The sequence below is a fragment of the Procambarus clarkii genome, unplaced genomic scaffold (genome assembly GCF_040958095.1).
Source record: "Procambarus clarkii isolate CNS0578487 unplaced genomic scaffold, FALCON_Pclarkii_2.0 HiC_scaffold_445, whole genome shotgun sequence".
NCBI lineage: Eukaryota > Metazoa > Arthropoda > Malacostraca > Decapoda > Cambaridae > Procambarus > Procambarus clarkii.
The window spans coordinates 18,219-41,961 of NW_027189478.1; the positions used below are offsets into that span (position 1 = coordinate 18,219).

The 23,743-nt window shown below is 53.5% G+C and overlaps 1 protein-coding gene across 1 annotated transcript in view; it reads left to right on the plus strand.

Annotated features, from left to right (window-relative positions):
- The first annotated feature begins 7,838 nt into the window (after positions 1-7,838).
- LOC138361535 (cilia- and flagella-associated protein 251-like) overlaps positions 7,839-23,743 on the plus strand; it is a 69,558-nt gene continuing 53,653 nt past the window's right edge. Inside the window, exon 1 of the mRNA XM_069320814.1 lies at positions 7,839-8,193. Coding sequence (XP_069176915.1) covers positions 7,839-8,193 — 355 coding nt within the window. The remainder of the gene's footprint in view (positions 8,194-23,743) is intronic.

A 23,743-nucleotide genomic window follows, 5' to 3' on the forward strand; every position in this document is an offset into this window, starting at 1 on the left:
GACGGAGAGGCAGAGTCAGAGAGGCAGAGGCAGAGAGGCAGAGACTGACAGAGACAGAGAGTCAGAGACAGAGAGGCAGAGACAGACAGAGACAGAGAGGCAGAGACAAAGAGGCAGAGACAGAGAGGCAGAGACTGACAGAGACAGAGAGTCAGAGACAGAGAGGCAGAGACAGACAGAGACAGAGAGGCAGAGACAAAGAGGCAGAGACAGAGAGGCTGAGACAGAGAGGCCGAGACAGAGAGTCAGAGAAAGAGAGGCAGAGACAGAGACGCCGAGACAGAGAGGCAGAGACAGAGAGGCAGAAACAGAGAGACAGAGACAGAGAGGCAGAGTCAGTGAGGCAGAGATAGAGAGGCAGAGACAGAGAGGCAAAGATAGAGAGGCAGAGACAGAGAGAAAGAGTCAGAGAGGCAGAGTCAGAGAGGCAGGGACAGAGAGGCAGAGACAGAGAGGCAGAGACAGAGAGGCTGAGTCAGAGAGGCAGAGACAGAGAGGTAGAGACACAGAGGTAGAGACAGAAAGGTAGAGACAGAGAGGCTGAGGCAGAGAGGCAGAGCCAGAGACAGAGAGGCAGAGACAGAGAGGCAGAGACAGAGAGGCTGAGACAGAGAGACAGAGAGGCAGAGACCGAGAGGCAGAGACAGAGGGGCAGAGTCAGAGAGGCAGAGACAGAGAGGCAGAGACAGACAAAGACAGAGAGGCTGAGACAGTGAGGCAAAGACAGAGAGGCAGAGACAGAGAGGCAGAGACAGAGAGGCAGAGACAGAGACAGAGAGGCAGAGTCAGAGAGGCAGAGACAGAGAGGCAGAGACAGAGAGGCTGAGACAGAGAGGCCGAGACAGAGAGGCCGAGACAGAGGGGCAGAGTCAGAGAGGCAGAGACAGACAGAGACAGAGAGGCTGAGGCAGTGAGGCAAAGACAGAGAGGCAGAGACAGAGAGGCAGAGACAGAGAGGCAGAGACAGAGACAGAGAGGCAGAGACAGAGACAGAGAGGCAGAGACAGAGCATCAGAGACAGAGAGGCAGAGTCAGAGAGGCAGAGACAGAGAGGCAGAGACAGAGAGGCTGAGACAGAGAGGCCGAGACAAAGAGGCAGAGACAGAGAGGCAGAAACAGAGAGGCAGAAACAGAGAGGCAGAGACAGAGAGGCAGAGTCAGAGAGGAAGAGACAGAGAGGCAGAGATAGAGAGGCAGAGACAGAGAGGCAGAGACAGAGAGGCAGAGTCAGAGAGGCAGAGAAAGAGAGGCAGAGACAGAGAGGCAGAGTCAGAGAGGCAGAGGCAGAGACAGAGAGGCAGAGACAGAGAGGCTGAGACAGAGAGGAAGAGACAGAGAGGCAGAGACAGAGAGGCAGAGACAGAGAGGCAGAGACAGAGAGGCTGAGACTGAGAGACAGAGAGGCAGAGACAGAGAGGCAGAGACAGAGAGGCAGAGACAGAGAGGCAGAGACAGAGAGGTAGAGACAGAGAGGGAGAGACAGAGAGGCAGAGACAGAGAGCCAGAGACAGATAAACAGAGAGGCAGAGACAGAGAAGCAGAGACAGAGAGGCGTAGACAGAGAGACAAAGAGTCAGAGACAGAGAGGCACAGACAGACAGAGACAGACAGAGACAGAGAGGCAGAGACTGAGAGGCAGTGACAGAGAGGCTGAGACAGATAGGCTGAGACATAGAGGCAGAGACAGAGAGGCAGAGACAGAGAGGCTGAGACAGAGAGGCAGAGTCAGAGAGGCCAAGACAGAGAGGCTAAGACAGAGAGACAGAGAGGCAGAGACAGAGAGGCAGAGACAGAGGGGCAGAGTCAGAGAGGCAGAGACAGAGGCAGAGACAGACAGAGACAGAGAGGCAGAGACAGAGAGGCAGAGACAGAGAGGCTAAGACAGAGAGGCTAAGACAGAGAGGCTGAGACAGAGAGGCAGAGTCAGAGAGGCAGAGTCAGAGAGGCAGAGACAGAGAGGCTGAGACAGGGAAACAGAGAGGCAGAGACAGAGAATTAGAGACAGAGAGGCTGAGACAGAGAGAAAGAGAGGCAGAGACAGAGGGCAGAGAAAGAGCGGCTGAGACAGAGAGGCTGCGACAGAGAGGCAGAGACAGAGAGGCTGAGACAGAGAGGCATAGACAGAGAGGCATAGACAGAGAGGCAGAGACAGAGAGACCAAGACAGAGAGGCCGAGACAGAGAGGCAAAGACAGAGAGGCAGAGACAGAGAGGCAGAGACAGAGAGGCTGAGACAGAGACGCAGAGACAGAGCGGCAGAGACAGAGACGCCGAGACAGAGAGGCAGAGACAGAGAGGCAGAAACAGAGAGACAGAGACAGAGAGGCAGAGTCAGTGAGGCAGAGATAGAGAGGCAGAGACAGAGAGGCAAAGATAGAGAGGCAGAGACAGAGAGAAAGAGTCAGAGAGGCAGAGTCAGAGAGGCAGGGACAGAGAGGCAGAGACAGAGAGGCAGAGACAGAGAGGCAGAGACAGAGACAGAGAGGCAGAGTCAGAGAGGCAGAGACAGAGAGGCAGAGACAGAGAGGTAGAGACACAGAGGTAGAGACAGAAAGGTAGAGACAGAGAGGCTGAGGCAGAGAGGCAGAGCCAGAGACAGAGAGGCAGAGACAGAGAGGCAGAGACAGAGAGGCTGAGACAGAGAGACAGAGAGGCAGAGACTGACAGAGACAGAGAGTCAGAGACAGAGAGGCAGAGACAGACAGAGACAGAGAGGCAGAGACAAAGAGGCAGAGACAGAGAGGCTGAGACAGAGAGGCCGAGACAGAGAGTCAGAGAAAGAGAGGCAGAGACAGAGACGCCGAGACAGAGAGGCAGAGACAGAGAGGCAGAAACAGAGAGACAGAGACAGAGAGGCAGAGTCAGTGAGGCAGAGATAGAGAGGCAGAGACAGAGAGGCAAAGATAGAGAGGCAGAGACAGAAAGAAAGAGTCAGAAAGGCAGAGTCAGAGAGGCAGGGACAGAGAGGCAGAGACAGAGAGGCAGAGACAGAGAGGCTGAGTCAGAGAGGCAGAGACAGAGAGGTAGAGACACAGAGGTAGAGACAGAAAGGTAGAGACAGAGAGGCTGAGGCAGAGAGGCAGAGCCAGAGACAGAGAGGCAGAGACAGAGAGGCAGAGACAGAGAGGCTGAGACAGAGAGACAGAGAGACAGAGACCGAGAGGCAGAGACAGAGGGACAGAGTCAGAGAGGCAGAGACAGAGAGGCAGAGACAGACAAAGACAGAGAGGCTGAGACAGTGAGGAAAAGACAGAGAGGCAGAGACAGAGAGGCAGAGACAGAGAGGCAGAGACAGAGACAGAGAGGCAGAGTCAGAGAGGCAGAGACAGAGAGGCAGAGACAGAGAGGCTGAGACAGAGAGGCCGAGACAGAGAGGCCGAGACAGAGGGGCAGAGTCAGAGAGGCAGAGACAGAGAGGCAGAGACGGACAGAGACAGAGAGGCTGAGACAGTGAGGCAAAGACAGAGAGGCAGAGACAGAGAGGCAGAGACAGAGAGGCAGAGACAGAGACAGAGAGGCAGAGACAGAGACAGAGAGGCAGAGACAGAGCATCAGAGACAGAGAGGCAGAGTCAGAGAGGCAGAGACAGAGAGGCAGAGACAGAGAGGCTGAGACAGAGAGGCCGAGACAAAGAGGCAGAGACAGAGAGGCAGAAACAGAGAGGCAGAAACAGAGAGGCAGAGACAGAGAGGCAGAGTCAGAGAGGAAGAGACAGAGAGGCAGAGATAGAGAGGCAGAGACAGAGAGGCAGAGACAGAGAGGCAGAGTCAGAGAGGCAGAGAAAGAGAGGCAGAGACAGAGAGGCAGAGTCAGAGAGGCAGAGGCAGAGACAGAGAGGCAGAGACAGAGAGGCTGAGACAGAGAGGAAGAGACAGAGAGGCAGAGACAGAGAGGCAGAGACAGAGAGGCAGAGACAGAGAGGCTGAGACTGAGAGACAGAGAGGCAGAGACAGAGAGGCAGAGACAGAGAGGCAGAGACAGAGAGGCAGAGACAGAGAGGCAGAGACAGAGAGGCGTAGACAGAGAGACAAAGAGTCAGAGACAGAGAGGCACAGACAGACAGAGACAGACAGAGACAGAGAGGCAGAGACTGAGAGGCAGTGACAGAGAGGCTGAGACAGATAGGCTGAGACATAGAGGCAGAGACAGAGAGGCAGAGACAGAGAGGCTGAGACAGAGAGGCAGAGTCAGAGAGGCCAAGACAGAGAGGCTAAGACAGAGAGACAGAGAGGCAGAGACAGAGAGGCAGAGACAGAGGGGCAGAGTCAGAGAGGCAGAGACAGAGGCAGAGACAGACAGAGACAGAGAGGCAGAGACAGAGAGGCAGAGACAGAGAGGCTAAGACAGAGAGGCTAAGACAGAGAGGCTGAGACAGAGAGGCAGAGTCAGAGAGGCAGAGTCAGAGAGGCAGAGACAGAGAGGCTGAGACAGGGAAACAGAGAGGCAGAGACAGAGAATTAGAGACAGAGAGGCTGAGACAGAGAGAAAGAGAGGCAGAGACAGAGGGCAGAGAAAGAGCGGCTGAGACAGAGAGGCTGCGACAGAGAGGCAGAGACAGAGAGGCTGAGACAGAGAGGCATAGACAGAGAGGCATAGACAGAGAGGCAGAGACAGAGAGACCAAGACAGAGAGGCCGAGACAGAGAGGCAAAGACAGAGAGGCAGAGACAGAGAGGCAGAGACAGAGAGGCTGAGACAGAGACGCAGAGACAGAGCGGCAGAGACAGAGAAGCATAGATATAGAGGCCGAGACAGAGAGGCTGAGACAAAGAGGCAGACACAGACAGAGACTGAGAGGCAGAGACAGAGAGGCAGAGACAGAGAGGCCTAGACAGAGAGGCTGAGAAGGAGAGGTAGAGTCAGAGAGGTAGAATCAGAGAGGCAGAGACAGAGAGGCAAAGACAGAGAGGAAGAGACAGAAAGGCAGAGACAGAGAGGTCTAGACAGAGAGGCTGAGACAGGGAAACAGAGAGGCAGAGACAGAGAATCAGAGCCAGAGAGGCTGAGACAGAGAGGAAGAACCAGAGAGGCAGAGACAGAGACGCTGAGACAGGGAAACAGAGAGGCAGAGACAGAGAAGCAGAGACAGAGAGGCTGAGACAGAGCGTCTGAGACAGAGAGGCTGAGAAAGAGAGAAAGAGAGGCAGAGACAGAGAGGCAGAGACAGAGAGGCAGAGACTGAGAGGCAGAGACAGAGGCAGAGACAGAGAGGAAGAGACAGAGAGGCAGAGACAGAGAACCAGAGACAGAGAAACAGAGAGGCAGAGACAGAGAAGCAGAGACAGAGAGGCGTTGACAGAGAGACAGAGAGGCAGAGACAGAGAGGTAGAGACAGAGAGGCAGAGACAGACAGAGACAGAGAGGCAGAGACTGAGAGGCAGTGATAGAGAGGCTGAGACTGAGAGGCAGTGACAGCGAGGCTGAGACAGAGAGGCAGAGACAGAGAGGCAGAGACAGAGAGACAGAGACAGAGAGGCAGAGACAGAGAGGCAGAAACAGAGAGGCAGAGTCAGAGAGGCAGAGACAGAGAGGCAGAGACAGAGAGGCAGAGACAGAGAGGCAGAGACAGAGAGGCTGAGACAGAGAGGCAGAGTCAGAGAGGCAGAGACAGAGAGGCTGAGACAGAGAGGTAGAGACAGAGAGGCTAAGACAGAGAGGCTGAGACAGAGAGGCTGAGACAGAGAGGCAGAGACAGAGAGGCAGAGTCAGAGAGGCAGAGACAGAGAGGCAGAAACAGAGAGGCAGAGTCAGGGAGGCAGAGTCAGAGAGCCAGAGACAGAGAGGCTGAGACAGAGAGGAAGAGACTGAGAGGCAGTGACATAGAGGCTGAGACAGAGAGGCAGAGACAGAGAGGCAGAGACAGAGAGGCAGAGACAGAGAGGCAGAGACAGAGAGGCAGAGACAGAGAGGCCAAGACAGAGAGGCTGAGACAGAGAGGCAGAGTCAGAGAGGCAGAGACAGAGAGGCAGAGACAGAGAGGCAGAGGCAGAGAGGCTGAGACAGAGAGGCAGGGACAGAGAGGCAGAGACAGAGAGGGCAAGACAGAGAGTCCGAGACAGAGTGGTAGAGACAGAGAGGCAGAGACAGAGAGGCTGAGACAGTGAGGCTGAAACAGAGAGGCAGAGACAGAGAGGCTAAGACAGAGAGGCAAAGACAGAGAGGCTGAGTCAGAGAGGCAGAGTCAGAGAGGCAGAGTCAGAGAGGCAGAGGCAGAGACAGACAGAGACAGAGAGGCAGAGACAGAGGCGGAAGGGGAAGGTGGGAGGGGAAGAGGAGGGTAGTGTTGTGGAGGAGGAACCGGAGGGTAGTGTTGTGGAGGAGGAAGAGGAGGGTAGTGTTGTGGAGGAGGAAGAGGAGGGTAGTGTTGTGGAGGAGGAAGAGGAGGGTAGTGTTGTGGAGGAGGAATAGGAGAGTAGTGTTGTGGTGGAGGAAGAGGAGGGGTAGTGTTGTGGAGGAGGAAGAGGAGGGTAGTGTTGTGGAGGAGGAAGAGGAGGGTAGTGCTGTGGAGGAGGAAGATTAGGGTAGTGCTGTGGAGGAGGAAGAGGAGGGTAGTGCTGTGGAGAAGGAACAGGAGGGTAATGCTGTGGAGGAGGAAAAGGAGGGTAGTGCTCTGGAGGAGGAAGAGGAGGGGAGTGTTGTGGAGGAGGAAGAGGAGGGGAGAGTTGTGGAGGAGAAAGAGGAGGGTAGTGTTGTGGAGGAGGAACCGGAGGGTAGTGTTGTGGAGGAGGAAGAGGAGGGTAGTGTTGTGTAGGAGGAACCGGAGGGTAGTGTTGTGGAGGAGGAAGAGGAGGGTAGTGTTGTGGAGGAGGAAGAGGAGGGTAGTGTTGTGGAGGAGGAAGTGGAAGGTAGTTTTGTGGAGGAGAAAGAGGAGGGTAGTTTTGTGGAGGAGGAAGAGGAGGGTAGTGTTGTGGAGGAGGAAGAGTAGGGTAGTGTTTTGGAGGAGGAAGAGGAGGGTAGTGTTGTGGAGGAGGAAGAGGAGGGGAGTGTTGTAAAGGAGGAAGAGGAGGGTTGTTTTGTGGAGGAGGAAGAGGAAGGTAGTGTTGTGGAGGAGGAAGAGGAGGGTAGTGTTGTGGAGGAGGAAGAGGAGGGTAGTGCTGTGGAGGAAGAAGAGGAGGGTAGTGTTGTGATGGAGGAAGAGGAGGGTAGTTTTGTGGAGGAGGAAGAGGAGGGTAGTGTTGTGGAGGAGGACGAGGAGGGTAGTGTTGTGGAGGAGGAAGAGGAGAGTAGTGTTGTGGAGAAGGAAGATGAGGGTAGTAATGTAGAGGAGGAAGAGGAGAGTAGTGTTGTAGAGGAGGAAGTGGAGGGTAGTGTTGTGGAGGAAGAGGAGGAGAGAAGTGTTGTGGAGGAGGAGGAAGAGGAGGGTAGTGTTGTGGAGGATGAAGAGGAGGGTAGTGTTGTGGAGGAGGAGGAGGAGGGCAGTGTTATGGAGGAGAAGGAGGAGGAGGAGGAGGGTAGTGTTGTGGAGGAGGAGGAGGAGAAGGGTAGTGTTGTGGAGGAAGAGGAGGAAGAGGGTAGTGTTGTGGTGAAGGAAGAGGAGAGTAGTGTTGTGGAGGATGACGAGTAGGGTACTGTTGTGGAGGAGGAAGAGGAGGGTAGTGTTGTAGAGGAGGTGGAGGAGGAGGGTAGTGTTGTAGTGAAGGAAGAGGAGGGTAGTGTTGTGGAGGAGAAAGAGGAGGGTTGTGTTGTGGAGGAGAAAGAGGAGAGATGTGTTGTGGAGGAGGAGGAGGGTAGGGTTGTGGAGGAGGAGGAGAAGGGTAGTGTTGTGTAGGAAGAGTTGGAGGGTAGTGTTGTGGAGAAGGAAAAGGATGGAAGTGTTGTGGAGGAGGAGGAGGATGAGGGTATGGTTTTGGAGAAAAAAGAAGAGAGGAGGGTTGTGGAGGAGGAAGAGGAGGGAAGTTTTGTGGAGGAAGAAGAGGAGAGGAGTGTTGTGGAGAAGGAAGAGGAGGGAAGAGTTGTGGAGGAAGAAGAGGAAGGGTGTGTTTTGGAGAAGGAAGAAGAGGGAAGTGTTGTGGACGAGGAGGAGGAGAGAAATGTTGTAGAGGAGAAAGAGGAGGGGGTGGGGAGTGTTGAGGAAGAAGAAGAGAAGGATAGTGTTGTGGAGGAGGAAGAGGATGGAAGTGTAGTGGAGGATGAAGAGGAGGGTAGTGGTGTTGAGGAGGAAGAGGAGGGTAGTGTTGTTTTTGAGGAAGGAGGAGGTTCGTGTTGTGGAGGAGGAAGAGGAGGGTAGTGATGTGGAGGAGGAAGAGGAGGGTAGTGTTGTGGAGGAGGATTAGGAGAGTAGTGGTGTTGAGGAGGAAGAGGAGGGTAGTGTTGTGGAGGAGGAAGAGAAGGGTAGTGTTGTGGAGGAGGAGGAGGAGGGTAGTGTTTTGGAGGAGAATGAAGAGGAGGGTAGTGGTGTGGAGGAGGAGGAGTAGGAAGGTAGTGTTGTAGAGGAGGAGGAGGAGGAGGGTAGTGTTGTAAAGGAGGAGGAGGAGGAGGATGGTAGTGTTGTAGAAGAGGAGGAGGAGGAGGGTAGTGTTGTAGAGGAGGAGGAGGAGGAGGAGGAGGAGGAGGAGGAGGAGGAGGAGGAGGAGGAGGAGGAGGAGGAGAGTGTTGTGGTGAAGGAAGAGGAGGGTAGTGTTGTGGAGGAGGAAGAGGAGGGACGTGTTATTGAGAAGGAAGAGGAGGGGAGTGTTGTGGAGGAGGAAGAGGAGGGTAGTGTTGTGGAGGAGGAAGGGGAGGGTAGTGTTGTGGAGGAGAAAGAGGAGGGTAGTGTTGTGGAGGAGGAGGAGGAGGCTAGTGTTGTGGAGGAAGAGGAGAAGGGTAGTGATGTGGAGGAGGAAGTGGAGGGTAGTGTTGTGGAGGACGAAGAGGAGGGTTGTGTTGTGGAGGAGGAAGAAGAGGGAAGTGTTGTTGAGGAGGAGGAGGAGGGTAGTGTTAAGGAGGAGAAAGAGGAGGGTTGTTTTGAAGAGGAGGAAGAGGAGGGTAGTGGTGTTGAGGAGGAAGAGAAGGGGTAGTGTTGTGAAAGGAGGAAGTGGATGGTAGTGTTATAGAGGAGGAAGAGGAGGGGTAGTGTTGTTGATGAGAAAGAGGAGGGTAGTGTTGTGGAGGAAGAAGAGGAGGGTAGTTGTTTTGGTGAAGGAAGAAAAGTGTAGTGTTGTGGAAGAGGAAGAGGATGGTAGTGTTGTGGAGGAGGAAGAGGAGGGTTGTGTTGTGGAGGAGGAAGAAGACAGTAGTGTTGTTGAGGAGGATGAGGAGGAGGAGGGTAGTGTTGTTGAGGAGGAAGAGGAGGGTTGTTTTGAAGAGGAGGAAGAGGAGTGTAGTGGTGTTAGGGAGAAAGAGGAGGGGTATTGTTGTGGAGGAGGAAGAGGAGGGTAGTGTTGCGGAGGAGGAAGAGGAGGATAGTTTTGTGGAGGAGGAAGAAGAGGGGAAGTGTTGTGGAGGAGGAAGAGGAGGGTAGTGTTGTTAAGGAAGAAGAAGTGGGTAGTGTTTTGGAAAAAGAGGAGGAGTGATGTGTTGTGGAGAAGGAAGAGGAAGGTCGTGTTGTGTAGGAGGAGGAGGAGGAGGAGGAGGGAAGTTTTGTGCAGGAGGAAGAAGAGGGTAGTGTTGTGGAGGAGGAGGAAAAGGGAAGTGTTGTGGAGGAGGAAGAGGAGGGTAGTGTTGTTTAGAGGGAAGAGGAGGGCAGTGTTGTGGAGGAGGAAGAGGAGTTGTAGTGTTGTGGAGGTGGAAGAGGAGGGTAGTGTTGTGGAGGAGGAAGAGGACTGTAGTGTAGGAGGAGGAGGAGGGAAGTGTTTTGGAGGAGAATGAAGAGGAGGGTAGTGGTGTGGAGGAGGAGGAGGAGGAGGGTAGTGTTGTAGAGAAGGAGGAGGAGGAGGGTAGTGTTGTAAAGGAAGAGGAGGAGGAGGAGGGTAATGTTGTAGAGGTGGAGGAGGAGGAGGAGGAGGGGAGTGCTGTGGTGAAGGAAGAGGAGGGTAGAGTTGTGGAGAATGAAGAGGAGGGTAGTGTTGTGGAGAATGAAGAGGAGGTTAATGTTTTGGAGGAAGAAGAGGAGGGTAGTGTTGTGGAGGAGAAAGAGGAGGGACGTGTTATTGAGAAGGAAGAGGAGGGTAGTATTGTGGAGGAGGAAGAGGAGGGTAGTGGTGTGGTTGAGGAATGTGGAGGTTAGTGTCGTGGAGGAGGAAGGGGAGGGTAGTGTTTTGGAGGAGGAAGAGGAGGGTAGTGTTGTGGAGGAGGAAGAGGTGGGTAGTGTTGTGGAGAAGGAGGAGGAGGGAAGTGTTGTGGTGGAGGAAGAGGAAGGTAGTGGTGTTGAGGAGGAAGAGGAGGGTAGTGCTGTGGAGGAGGAAGAGGAAGGTAGTGTTGTGGAGGAGGAAGAGGAGGGTAGTGTTGTGGAGGAAGAAGAGGTGGGTAGTGTTGTGGAAAAAGAGGAGGGAAGTGTTGTGGAGAAGGAAGAGGAAGGTCGTGTTGTGGAGAAGGAGGAGGAGGAGGAGGGAAGTTTTGTGCAGGAGGAAGAAGTGGGTAGTGTTGTGGAGGAGGAGGAAAAGGGAAGTGTTGTTTAGAAGGAAGAGGAGGGCAGTGTTGTGGAGGAGGAAGAGGAGGGGTAGTGTTGTGGAGGAGGAAGAGGAGGGTAGTGTTGTGGAGGAGGAGGGTAATGTTGTAGAGGAGGTGGAGGAGGAGGATAGTGTTGTAGTGAAGGAAGAGGAGGGTAGTGTTGTGGAGGAGGAAGAGGAGATTAGTGTTGTGGAGAATGAAGAGGAGGGTAGTGTTGTGTAGGAAGAGTTGGAGGGTAGTGTTGTGGAGAAGGAAGAGGAGAGAAGTGTTGTAGAGGAGAAAGAGGAGGGTAGTGTTGTGGAGGAGGAAGAGGATGGAAGTGTAGTGGAGGATGAAGAGGAGGGTAGTGGTGTTGAGGAGGAAGAGGAGGGTAGTGTTGTTTTTGAGGAAGGAGGAGGTTCGTGTTGTGGAGGAGGAAGAGGAGGGTAGTGATGTGGAGGAGGAAGAGGAGGGTAGTGTTGTGGAGGAGGATTAGGAGAGTAGTGGTGTTGAGGAGGAAGAGGAGGGTAGTGTTGTGGAGGAGGAAGAGAAGGGTAGTGTTGTGGAGGAGGAGGAGGAGGGTAGTGTTTTGGAGGAGAATGAAGAGGAGGGTAGTGGTGTGGAGGAGGAGGAGGAGGAAGGTAGTGTTGTAGAGGAGGAGGAGGAGGAGGGTAGTGTTGTAAAGGAGGAGGAGGAGGAGGATGGTAGTGTTGTAGAAGAGGAAGAGGAGGAGGGTAGTGTTGTAGAGGAGGAGGAGGAGGAGGAGGAGGAGGAGGAGGAGGAGGAGGAGGAGGGGAGTGTTGTGGTGAAGGAAGAGGAGGGTAGTGTTGTGGAGGAGGAAGAGGAGGGACGTGTTATTGAGAAGGAAGAGGAGGGGAGTGTTGTGGAGGAGGAAGAGGAGGGTAGTGTTGTGGAGGAGGAAGGGGAGGGTAGTGTTGTGGAGGAGAAAGAGGAGGGTAGTGTTGGGGAGGAGGAGGAGGAGGCTAGTGTTGTGGAGGAAGAGGAGAAGGGTAGTGATGTGGAGGAGGAAGTGGAGGGTAGTGTTGTGGAGGACGAAGAGGAGGGTTGTGTTGTGGAGGAGGAAGAAGAGGGTAGTGTTGTTGAGGAGGAGGAGGAGGGTAGTGTTAAGGAGGAGAAAGAGGAGGGTTGTTTTGAAGAGGAGGAAGAGGAGGGTAGTGGTGTTGAGGAGGAAGAGAAGGGGTAGTGTTGTGAAAGGAGGAAGAGGATGGTAGTGTTGTAGAGGAGGAAGAGGAGGGGTAGTGTTGTTGATGAGAAAGAGGAGGGTAGTGTTGTGGAGGAGGAAGAGGAGGGTAGTTGTTTGGAGAAGGAAGAAAAGTGTAGTGTTGTGGAAGAGGAAGAGGATGGTAGTGTTGTGGAGGAGGAGGAGGAGGGTTGTGTTGTGGAGGAGGAAGAAGACAGTAGTGTTGTTGAGGAGGATGAGGAGGAGGAGGGTAGTGTTGTTGAGGAGGAAGAGGAGGGTTGTTTTGAAGAGGAGGAAGAGGAGTGTAGTGGTGTTAGGGAGAAAGAGGAGGGGTATTGTTGTGGAGGAGGAAGAGGAGGGTAGTGTTGCGGAGGAGGAAGAGGAGGATAGTTTTGTGGAGGAGGAAGAAGAGGGGAAGTGTTGTGGAGGAGGAAGAGGAGGGTAGTGTTGTTAAGGAAGAAGAAGTAGGTAGTGTTGTGGAAAAAGAGGAGGAGTGATGTGTTGTGGAGAAGGAAGAGGAAGGTCGTGTTGTGTAGGAGGAGGAGGAGGAGGAGGAAGGAAGTTTTGTGCAGGAGGAAGAAGAGGGTAGTGTTGTGGAGGAGGAGGAAAAGGGAAGTGTTGTGGAGGAGGAAGAGGAGGGTAGTGTTGTTTAGAGGGAAGAGGAGGGCAGTGTTGTGGAGGAGGAAGAGGAGTTGTAGTGTTGTGGAGGTGGAAGAGGAGGGTAGTGTTGTGGAGGAGGAAGAGGACTGTAGTGTAGGAGGAGGAGGAGGGAAGTGTTTTGGAGGATAATGAAGAGGAGGGTAGTGGTGTGGAGGAGGAGGAGGAGGAGGGTAGTGTTGTAAAGGAAGAGGAGGAGGAGGAGGGTAATGTTGTAGAGGTGGAGGAGGAGGAGGAGGAGGGGAGTGTTGTGGTGAAGGAAGAGGAGGGTAGAGTTGTGGAGAATGAAGAGGAGGGTAGTGTTGTGGAGAATGAAGAGGAGGGTAGTGTTGTGGAGGAGGAAGAGGAGGGACGTGTTATTGAGAAGGAAGAGGAGGGTAGTATTGTGGAGGAGGAAGAGGAGGGTAGTGGTGTGGTTGAGGAATGAGGAGGTTAGTGTCGTGGAGGAGGAAGGGGAGGGTAGTGTTTTGGAGGAGGAAGAGGAGGGTAGTGTTGTGGAGGAGGAAGAGGTGGGTAGTGTTGTGGAGGAGGAGGAGGAGGGAAGTGTTGTGGTGGAGGAAGAGGAAGGTAGTGGTGTTGAGGAGGTAGAGGAGGGTAGTGCTGTGGAGGAGGAAGAGGAAGGTAGTGTTGTGGAGGAGGAAGAGGAGGGTAGTGTTGTGGAGGAAGAAGAGGTGGGTAGTGTTGTGGAAAAAGAGGAGGGAAGTGTTGTGGAGAAGGAAGAGGAAGGTCGTGTTGTGGAGAAGGAGGAGGAGGAGGAGGGAAGTTTTGTGCAGGAGGAAGAAGTGGGTAGTGTTGTGGAGGAGGAGGAAAAGGGAAGTGTTGTTTAGAAGGAAGAGGAGGGCAGTGTTGTGGAGGAGGAAGAGGAGGGGTAGTGTTGTGGAGGAGGAAGAGGAGGGTAGTGTTGTGGAGGAGGAGGAGGGTAATGTTGTAGAGGAGGTGGAGGAGGAGGATAGTGTTGTAGTGAAGGAAGAGGAGGGTAGTGTTGTGGAGGAGGAAGAGGAGGTTAGTGTTGTGGAGAATGAAGAGGAGGGTAGTGTTGTGTAGGAAGAGTTGGAGGGTAGTGTTGTGGAGAAGGAAGAGGAGAGAAGTGTTGTAGAGGAGAAAGAGGAGGGTAGTGTTGTGGAGGAGGAAGAGGATGGAAGTGTAGTGGAGGATGAAGAGTAGGGAAGTGTTGTATAGGAGGAAGAGGAGGGTAGTTTTGTGGAGGAAGAGGAGGAGGGAAGTGTTGTGGAGGAGGAAAAGGAGGAAAGTGTTGTGGAGGAGGAAGAGGAGGGTAGTGTTGTGGTGGAGGACGAGGAGGGTAGTGTTGTGGTGGAGGAAGAGGAGGGTAGTGGTGTTGAGGAGGAAGAGGAGGGTAGTGTTGTTTTTGAGGTAGGAGGAGGTTCGTGTTATGGAGGAGGAAGAGGAGGGTAGTGTTGTGGAGGAGGAAGAGGAGGGTAGTGTTGTGGAGGAAGAAGAATAGAGTAGTGGTGTTTAAGAAGACGAGGAGGGTAGTGTTGTGGAGGAGGTAGAGGAGGGGTAGTATTGTGGAGGAGGAGTAGAGGAGGTTAGTGTTGTGGAGGAGGAAGAGGAGGGGTAGTGTTGTGGAGGAGAAGAAGAGGAGGTTAGTGTTGTGGAAGAGGAAGAGGAGGTTAGTGTTGTGGAGGAAGTGGAGAAGGGAAGTGTTGTGGGGGAGGAAGAGGACGGTAGTGGTGTTGAGGAGGAAGAGGAGGGTAGTGTTGTGGAGGAGGAAGAGGGGGAAGTGTTGTGGAGAAGGAGGAGGGTTGAGTTGTTGAGAAGGAAGAGGAGGGTAGTGTTGTGGAGGATGAAGAGGAGGGTAGTGTTTCGGAGGATGAAGTGGAGAGTAGTGTTGTGGACGATAAAGTGGAGAGTAGTGTTGTGGAGGAGGAAGAGGAGGGTAGTGCTGTGGAGTAGGAAGAGCAGGGTAGAGCTGTGGAGGAGTAAGAGGAGGGGAGTGTTGTGGAGGAGGAAGAGGAGGGTAGTGTTGTTGAGGAGGAGGAGGAGGCTAATGTTGTTGAGGAAGAGGAGGAGGGTAGTGATGTGGAGGGTAGTGTTGTGGAGGACGAAGAGGAGGGTTGTGTTGTGGTGGAGGAAGAAGAGGGAAGTGTTGTTGAGGGGGATGAGGAGGGTAGTGTTAAGGAGGAGAAAGAGGAGGGTTGTTTTGAAGAGGAGGAAGAGGAGGGTAGTGGTGTTGAGGAGGAAGAGGAGGGGTAGTGTTGTGGAGGAGGAAGAGGATGGTAGTGTTGTAGAGGAGGAAGAGGAGGGGTAGTGTTGTTGATGAGGAAGAGGAGGGTAGTGTTGTGGAGGAGGAAGAGGAGGGTAGTGTTGTGGAAGAGGAAGAGGAGGGTAGTGTTGAGGAGAACGAAGCGGAGGGTAGTGTTGTGGAGGAGGAAGTGGAGGGTAGTGTTGTGGAGGAAGAGGAGGAGTGAAGTGTTGTGGAGGAGGAAGATGAGGGTAGTGTTGTGGAGGAGGAGAGTAGTGTTGTGGAGAACGAGGAGGAGGGTAGTGTTGTGGAGGAGGAAGAGATGGTAGTGTTGTGGAGGAGGGAGAGGAGGGTTGTGTTGTGGAGGAGGACGAAGAGGGTAGTGTTGTTGAAGAGGATGAGGAGGAGGAGGGTAGTGTTGTTGAGGAGGAAGAGGAGGGTTGTTTTGAAGAGGAGGAAGAGGAGTGTAGTGGTGTTAGGGAGGAAGACGAGGGGTAATGTTGTGGAGGAGGAGGAGGAGGGTAGTGTTGTGGAGGAGGAAGAGGAGGATAGTTTTGTGGAGGAAGAAGAGGTGGGTAGTGTTGTGGAAAAAGAGGAGGAGGGAAGTGTTGTGGAGAAGGAAGAGGAAGGTCGTGTTGTGGAGGAGGAGGAGGAGGAGGAGGGAAGTTTTGTGCAGGAGGAAGAAGAGGGTAGTGTTGTGGAGGAGGAGGAAAAGGGAAGTGTTGTGGAGGAGGAAGAGGAGGGTAGTGTTGTGGAGGAGGAAGAGGAGGGTAGTTTTGTAGAGGAGGAAGAGGAGGGTAGTGTTGTGGTGAAGGAAGAGGAAGGTAGTGTTGTGGAGGATGAAGTGGAGGGTAGTGTTGTGGAGGAGGAAGAGGAGGGTATTGGTGTGGAAGAGGAAAAGTAGGGTAGTGTTGTAGAGGACGAGGAGGAGTAGGGTAGGGTTGTGGAGGAGGACGAGGAGGGTAGTGATATGGAGGAAGAGTTGGAGGGTAGTGTTGTGGAGAAGGAAGACGAGGGAAGTATTTTGGAGGAGAAGGAGGGTAGGGTTGTGGAGGAGGAGGAGGAGGGTAGGGTTGTGGAGGAGGAGGAGGAGGGTAGTGATATGGAGGAAGAGTTGGAGGGTAGTGTTGTGGACAAGGAAGAGGAGGGAAGTGTTGTGGAGGAGGAGGAGGAGGAGGAGGAGGAGGGTTGGGTTATGGAGGAGGAAGAGGAGGGTAGCGTTGTGGAGAAGGAAGAGGAGGGTAGTTTTGTGGAAGAAGAAAGAGGAGGGTAGTGTTGTGGAGCAGAAAGAGGAGGGTAGTGTTGTGGAAGAGAAAGAGGAGGGTAGTGTTGTGGAGGTGGAGGAGGAGGAGGAGGAGGAGGAGGAGTGTAGTGTTGTGGAGGAGGAAGAGGAGGGTAGTGTTGTGGAGGAGGAGGAGGAGGGAAGTGTTGTGGAGAAGGAAGAGGAGGGAAGTGGTGTGGAGGAGGAAGGGGAGGGTAGTGTTGTGGAGGAGGAAGAGGAGGGTAGTGTTGTGGAGGAGGAAGAGGAGGGGTAGTGTTGTGGAGAAGGAAGAGGAGGGTAGTGTTGTGGAGAAGAAAGAGAAGGGTAGTGTTGTAGAGAAAGAAGAGGAGGGTAGTGTTGTGCAGGAGGAAGGTAGTGTTGTGGAAGAAGAGGAGGGTAGTGTTGTGGAAGAGGAGGAAGAGGAGGGTAGTGTTGTGGAGAAAGAAGAGGAGGGTAGTGTTGTAGAGGAGGAAGAGGAGGGTAGTGTTGAGGAGGAGGAGGAAGAAGAGGGTTGTGTTTTGGAGAAGGAAGAGGAGGGGAGTGTTGTGGAAGAAGAAGAGGAGGGTAGTGTTGTGGAGGAGTACGAGGAGGGTAGTGTTGTGGTGGAGGACGAGGAGGGTAGTGTTGTGGAAGAGGAAGAGGAGGGTAGTGATGTGGAGGAGGATGAGGAGGGTAGTGTTGTGAAGGAGGAAGAGGAGGGAAGTGTGTCGGAGTAGGAAGAGGAGGATAGTGTTGTGGTGAAGGAGAAGGAGGAGGAGGGTTGTGTTGTGGAGGAGGAAGAGGAGTGTAGTGTTGTGGAGAAGTAAGAAGAGAGTAGTGTTGTGGAGGAGAAGGAGGAGGAGAAGGAGGGTAGTGTTGTTGAGAAGGAAGAGTAGGGTACTGTTTTAAAGGATGAAGAGGAGTGTAGTGTTGTGGAGGATGAAGTGGAGGGTAGTGTTGTGGAGGAAGAGGAGAAGAAGGGTAGTGTTGTGGAGGAGGAGGAGGAAGAAGAGGGTAGTGTTATGGAGGAGGCGGAAGAGGAGGGTTGTGTTCTGGAGAAGGAAGAGGAGGGGAGTGTTGTGGAAGAAGAAGAGGAGGGTAGTGTTGTGGTGAAGGAAGAGGAGGGGAGTGTTGTGGAGGATGAAGAGGAGGGTAGTGTTGTGGAGAAGGAAGAGGAGGGTAGGGTTGTGGAGGAGGAGGAGGGTAGGGTTGTGGAGGAGAAAGAGGAGGGTTGTGTTGTGGAGGAAGAAGAGTAGAGGAGTGTTGTGGAGAAGGAAGAGGAGGGTAGTGTTTTGGTTTGAGGAAGTGGAGGTTAGTGTTGTAGTGGAGGAGGAGGTGGAGGAGGGTAGTGTTGTTGAGGAGGAAGAGGAGGGGAGTGTTGTGGAAGAAGGAAGAGGAGGGTAGTGTTGTAGAGGAGGAAGAGGAGTGTAGTGTTGTGGAGAAGGAAGAGGAGTGTAGTGTTGTGGAGGAGGAAGAGGAGGGTAGTATTGTGGAGGAGGAAGAGGAGGGAAGTGTTGTGGAGGAGGAAGAGGAGGGTAGTGTTGTGGTGGAGGACGAGGAGGGTAGTGATGTGGAAGAGGAAGAGGAGGGTAGTGATGTGGAGAAGGAAGAGAAGTGGTGTGGAGGTGGAAGGGGAGGGAAGTGGTGTGGAGGAGGAAGGGGAGGGTAGTGTTGTGGAGGAGGAGGAGGAGTGGGTGGTAGTGTTTTGGAGGAGGAAGAGGAGGGAATTGTTGTGGAGAAGGAAGAGAAGTGGTGTGGAGGTGGAAGGGGAGGGAAGTGGTGTGGAGGAGGAAGGGGAGGGTAGTGTTGTGGAGGAGGAAGCGGAGGGTAGTGTTGTTGAGGTGGAAGGTAGTGTTGTGGAAGAAGAAGAGGAGGGTAGTGTTGTGGAGGAGGAGGAAGGTAGTGTTGAAGAGGAGGGAAGTGTTGTGGAGAAGGAAGAGGAGGGAAGTGGTGTGGAGGAGGAAGGGGAGGGTAGTGTTGTGGAGAAGGAAGAGAAGGGTAGTGTTGTGGAGGAGGAAGGTAGTGTTGTGGAAGAAGAGGAGGAGGGTAGTTTTGTGGAGGAGGAGGAAGAGGAGGGTAGTGTTGTGGAGAAGGAAGAGGAGGGTAGTGTTGTGGAGGAGGAAGGTAGTGTTGTGGAAGAAGAAGAGGAGGGTATTTTTGTGGAGGAGGAGGAGGAGGAGGGTAGTGTTGTGGAGAAGGAAGAGGAGGGTAGTGTTGTAGAGGAGGAAGAGGAGGGTAGTGTTGTGGAGGAGGAGGAAGAGGAGGGTTGTGTTGTGGAGAAGGAAGAGGAGGGGAGTGTTGCGGAAGAAGAAGAGGAGGGTAGTGTTGTGGAGGAGTACGAGGAGGGTAGTATTGTGGAGGAGGAAGAGGAGGGAAGTGTTGTGGAGGAGGAAGAGGAGGGTAGTGTTGTGGTGGAGGACGAGGAGGGTAGTGATGTGGAAGAGGAAGAGGAGGGTAGTGATGTGGAGGAGGAAGAGGAGGGTAGTGTTGTGGAGGAGGAAGAGGAGGGTAGTGTTGTGAAGGAGGAAGAGGAGGGAAGTGTGTCGGAAGAGGAAGAGGAGGATAGTGTTGTGGTGAAGGAGGAGGAGGAGGAGGGTTGTGTTGTGGAGGAGGAAGAGGAGGGTTGTGTTGAGGAGAAGGAAGAAGAGAGTAGTGTTGTGGAGGAGAAGGAGGAGGAGGAGGGTAGTGTTGTTGAGAAGGAAGAGGAGGGTACTGTTTTAAAGGATGAAGAGGAGTGTAGTGTTGTGGAGGATGAAGTGGAGGGTAGTGTTGTGGAGGAGGAGGAGGAGAAGGGTAGTGTTGTGGAGGAGGAGGAGGAAGAGGGTAGTGTTATGGAGGAGGAGGAAGAGGAGGGTAGTGTTGTGGAGGAAGAAGAGGAGGGTAGTGTTGTGGAGAACTAAGCGGAGGGTAGTGTTGTGGAGATTGACGAGGGTAGGGTTGTGGAGTAAGAGGAGGAGGGTAGTGTTATGGAGGAAGAGTTGGAGGGTAGTGTTGTGGAGAAGGAAGAGGAGGGAAGTGTTGTGGAGGAGGAGGAGGAGGAGAGTAGGGTTTTGGAGAACGAAGAGGAGGGTAGTGTTGTGGATGAAGAAGAGGAAGGGTGTGTTTTGGAGAAGGAATAAGAGGGAAGTGTTGTGGACGAGGAAGAGGAGGGAAGAGTTGTAGAGGAGAAAGAGGAGGGGGTGGCTAGTGTTGTGGAAGAAGAAGAGGAGGATAGTGTTGTGGCGGAAGAGGAGGATAGTAGTGTAGTGGAGGAGGAAGAGTAGGGAAGTGTTGTATAGGAGGAAGAGGAGGAGGAGGGTAGTGTTGTGGTGGAGGAAGAGAAGAGTAGTGTTGTGTAGGAAGAGGAGGGCAGTGCTGTGGAGGAGGAAGAGGAGGGGAGTGTTGTGAAAGAGGAGGAGGAGGAGGAGGAGAGTGTTGTGGAAGAAGGAAGAGGAGGGTAGTGTTGTGGAGGAGGAGGAGGAGGGTAGTGTTGTTGAGGAGGGTAGTGTTGTGAAAGAGGAGGAGGAGGAGGAGGAGGGTAGTGTTGTTGAGTAGGGTAGTGTTGTGAAAGAGGAGGAGGAGGAGGTGGAGGGTAGTGTTGTGGAGGAAGAAGAGGAGGGGAGTGTTGTGGAAGAAGGAAGAGGAGGGTAGTGTTGTGGATGAGGAAGAGGAGGGTAGTGTAGTGGAGGAGGAGGAGGAGGGTAGTGTTGTGGAGGAGGAAGAGGAAGGTAGCGTTGTGGAGAAGGAAAAGGAGAGTAGTTTTGTGGAAGAAGAAAGAGGAGGGTAGTTTTGTGGAGGAGAAAGAGGAGGGTAGTGTTGTGGAGGAGGAAGAGGAGGGTAGTGTTGTGGAGGTGAAGGAGGAGGAGGAGGGTAGTGTTGTGGAGGAGGAAGAGGAGGGTAGTGTTGTGGAGGAGGAGGAGGGTAGTGTTGTGGAGGAGGAAGAGGAGGGTAGTGTATTGGAGGAGGAGGAGGAGGAGGGTAGTGTTGTGGAGGAGGAAGAGGAGGGTAGTGTTGTGGAGAAGGAAGAGGAGGGTAGTGTTGTGGAGGAGGAAGTGGAGGGTAGTGTTGTGGAGAAGGAAGAGGAGGGAAGTTGTGTGGAGGAGGAAGAGGAGGGTAGTGTTGTGGAGAAGGAAGAGGAGGGTAGTGTTGTGGAGGAGGAAGAGGAGGGTAGTGTTGTGGAGGAGGAAGAGGAAGGTAGTGTTGTGGAGGAGGAAGAGGAGGGTAGTGTTGTGGAGAAGGAAGAGGAGGGCAGTTGTGTGGAGGAGGAAGAGGAGGGTAGTGTTTTGGAGAAGGATGAGGAGGGAAGTGTTGTGGAGGAGGAAGATTAGGGTAATGTTGTGGAGGAGGAAGAATAGGGTAGTGTTGTGGAGGAGGAGGAGGAGGATGGTAGTGTTGTGGAGGAGGAAGAGGAGGGTAGTGTTGTGGAGGAGGAAGAGGAGGGTAGTGTTGTGGAGGAGGAGGATGGTAGTGTTGTGGAGGAGGAAGAGGAGGGTAGAGTTGAGGAGGAGGAAGAGGAGGGTAGTGTTGTGGAGGAGGAAGAGGAGGGTAGTGTTGTGGAGGAGAAGGAGGGTACTGTTGTAGAGGAGGAGGAGGGTAGTGTTGTGGAGGAGGAGGAGGGTAGTGTTGTAGAGGAGGAGGGTAGTGTTGTGGAGGAAGAAGAGGAGGGTAGTGTTGTGGAGAAGGAAGAGGAGGCAAGTATAGTGGTGGAGGAAGAAGAGGGTAGTGTTGTGGAGGAGAAGGAGTTGGAGGAGGGTAGTGTTGTGGAGGATTAGGAGGAAGAGGAGGGTAGTGTTGTGGAGGAGGAGGAGGAGGGTAGTGTTGTGGAGGAGGAGGAGGAGGGTAGTGTTGTGGAGGAGGAGGAGGAGGGTAGTGTTGTGGAGGAGGAGGGTAGTGTTGTGGAGGAGGAGGAAGGTAGCGTAGTGGAGGAGGAGTAGGAGGGTACTGTTGTGGAGGAGGAGGAGCGTAGGGTTGTGGAGGATGAAGAGGAGGGTAGTGTTGTGGAGGAGAAAGAGGAGAGGAGTGTTGTGGAGAAGAAAGAGGAGAGGAGTGTTGTGGAGAAGGAAGAGGAGGGAAGTGTTGTGGGGGAGGAAAAGGATGGTAGTGTTGTGGAGGAGGAAGAGGAGGGTAGTGTTGTGGAGGAGGAAGAGGAGGGTAGTGATGTGGAGGAGGAGGAAGAGGAGGGTTGTGTTGTGGAGAAGGAAGAGGAGGGGAGTGTTTTGGAAGATGAAGAGGAGGGTAGTGTTGTGGAGGAGTACGAGGAGGGTAGTGTTGTGGTGGAGGACGATGAGGGTAGTGTTGTGGAAGAGGAAGAGGAGGGTAGTGATGTGGAGGAGGATGAGGAGGGTAGTGTTGTGAAGGAGGAAGAGGAGGGAAGTGTGTCGGAGTAGGAAGAGGAGGATAGTGTTGTGGTGAAGGAGAAGGAGGAGGAGGGTTGTGTTGTGGAGGAGGATGAGGAGGGTAGTGTTGTGAAGGAGGAAGAGGAGGGAAGTGTGTCGGAGTAGGAAGAGGAGGATAGTGTTGTGGTGAAGGAGGAGGAGGAGGAGGGTTGTGTTGTTGAGAAGGAAGAGGAGGGTACTGTTTTAAAGGATGAAGAGGAGGGTAGTGTTGTGGAGGATGAAGTGGAGGGTAGTGTTGTGGAGGAAGAGGAGGAGAAGGGTAGTGTTGTGGAGGAGGAGGAGGAAGAAGAGGGTAGTGTTATGGAGGAGGCGGAAGAGGAGGGTTGTGTTGTGGAGTAGGAAGAGGAGAGGAGTGTTGTGGAAGAAGAAGAGGAGGGTAGTGTTGTGGTGAAGGAAGAGGAGGGGAGTGTTGTGGAGGAAGAAGAGGAGGGTAGTGTTGTGGAGAAGGAAGAGGAGGGTAGGGTTGTGGAGGAGGAGGAGGGTAGGGTAGTGGAGGAGAAAGAGGAGGGTTGTGTTGTGGAGGAAGAAGAGGAGAGGAGTGTTGTGGAGAAGGAAGAGGAGGGAAGAGTTGTGGATGAAGAAGAGGAGTGTAGTGTTGTGGAGGAAGAGGAGGAGGGAAGTGTTGTGGAGGAGGAAGAGGAGGGTAGTGTTGTGGAGGAGGAAGAGGAGGAAAGTGTTGTGGAAGAAGGAAGAGGAGGGTAGTGTTTTGGTTTGAGGAAGAGGAGGGTAGTGTTTTGGTTTGAGGAAGAGGAGGTTAGTGTTGTAGTGGAGGAGGAGGAGGAGGAGGGTAGTGTTGTTGAGGAGGAAGAGGAGGGGAGTGTTGTGGAAGAAGGAAGAGGAGGGTAATGTTGCGGAGGAGGAAGAAGAGGGTAGTGTTGTGGAGGAGGAGGAGGAGGAGGAGGGAAGTGTTGTGGAGGAGGAGGAGGAGTGGGTGGTAGTGTTTTGGAGGAGGAAGAGGAGGGAATTGTTGTGGAGAAGGAAGAGAAGGGGTGTGGAGGTGGAAGGGGAGGGAAGTGGTGTGGAGGAGGAAGGGGAGGGTAGTGTTGTGGAGGAGGAAGCGGAGGGTAGTGTTGTTGAGGTGGAAGGTAGTGTTGTGGAAGAAGAAGAGGAGGGTAGTTTTGTGGAGGAGGAGGAAGAGGAGGGTAGTGTTGTGGAAGAAGAAGAGGAGAGTAGTGTTGTGGAGGAGGAGGAAGGTAGTGTTGTGGAGGAGGAAGAGGAGGGAAGTGTTGTGGAGAAGGAAGAGGAGGGAAGTAGTGTGGAGGAGGAAGGGGAGGGTAGTGTTGTGGAGAAGGAAGAGGAGGGTAGTGTTGTGGAGTAGGAAGAGAAGGGTAGTGTTGTGGAGGAGGAAGGTAGTGTTGTGGAAGAAGAGGAGGAGGGTAGTTTTGTGGAGGAGGAGGAAGAGGAGGGTAGTGTTGTGGAGAAGGAAGAGGAGGGTAGTGTTGTGGAGGAGGAAGGGAGTGTTGTGGAAGAAGAAGAGGAGGGTAGTTTTGTGGAGGAGGAGGAAGAGGAGGGTAGTGTTGTGGAGAAGGAAGAGGAGGGTAGTGTTGTAGAAGAGGAAGAGGAGGGTAGTGTTGTGGAGGAAGAGGAGGGTTGTGTTGTGGAGAAGGAAGAGGAGAGGAGTGTTGTGGAAGAAGAAGAGGAGGGTAGTGTTGTGGAGGAGTACGAGGAGGGTAGTATTGTGGAGGAGGAAGAGCAGGGAAGTGTTGTGGAGGAGGAAGAGGAGGGTAGTGTTGTGGTGGAGGACGAGGAGGGTAGTGTTGTGGAAGAGGAAGAGGAGGGTAGTGATGTGGATTAGGAAGAGGAGGGTAGTGATGTGGAGGAGGAAGAGGAGGGTAGTGTTGTGAAGGAGGAAGAGGAGGGAAGTGTGTCGGAGGAGGAAGAGGAGGATAGTGTTGTGGTGAAGGAGGAAGAGGAGGAGGGTTGTGTTGTGGAGGAGGAAGAGGAGGGTTGTGTTGAGGAGAAGGAAGAAGAGAGTAGTGTTGTGGAGGAGAAGGAGGAGGAGGGTAGTGTTGTTGAGAAGGAAGAGGAGGGTACTGTTTTAAAGGATGAAGAGGAGGGTAGTGTTGTCGAGGATGAAGTGGAGGGTAGTGTTGTGGAGGAGGAGGAGGAGAAGGGTAGTGTTGTGGAGGAGGAGGAGGAAGAGGGTAGTGTTATGGAGGAGGAGGAAGAGGAGGGTAGTGTTGTCGAGGAAGAAGAGGAGGGTAGTGTTGTGGAGAACTAAGTGGAGGGTAGTGTTGTGGAGATTGAGGAGGGTAGGGTTGTGGAGTAAGAGGAGGAGGGTAGTGTTATGGAGGAAGAGTTGGAGGGTAGTGTTGTGGAGAAGGAAGAGGAGGGAAGTGTTGTGGAGGAGGAGGAGGAGGAGGGTAGGGTTTTGGAGAAGGAAGAGGAGGGTAGTGTTGTGGATGAAGAAGAGGAAGGGTGTGTTTTGGAGAAGGAAGAGGGAAGTGTTGTGGACGAGGAAGAGGAGGGAAGAGTTGTAGAGGAGAAAGAGGAGGGGGTGGCTAGTGTTGTGGAAGAAGAAGAGGAGGATAGTGTTGTGGCGGAGGAGGAGGATGGTAGTGTA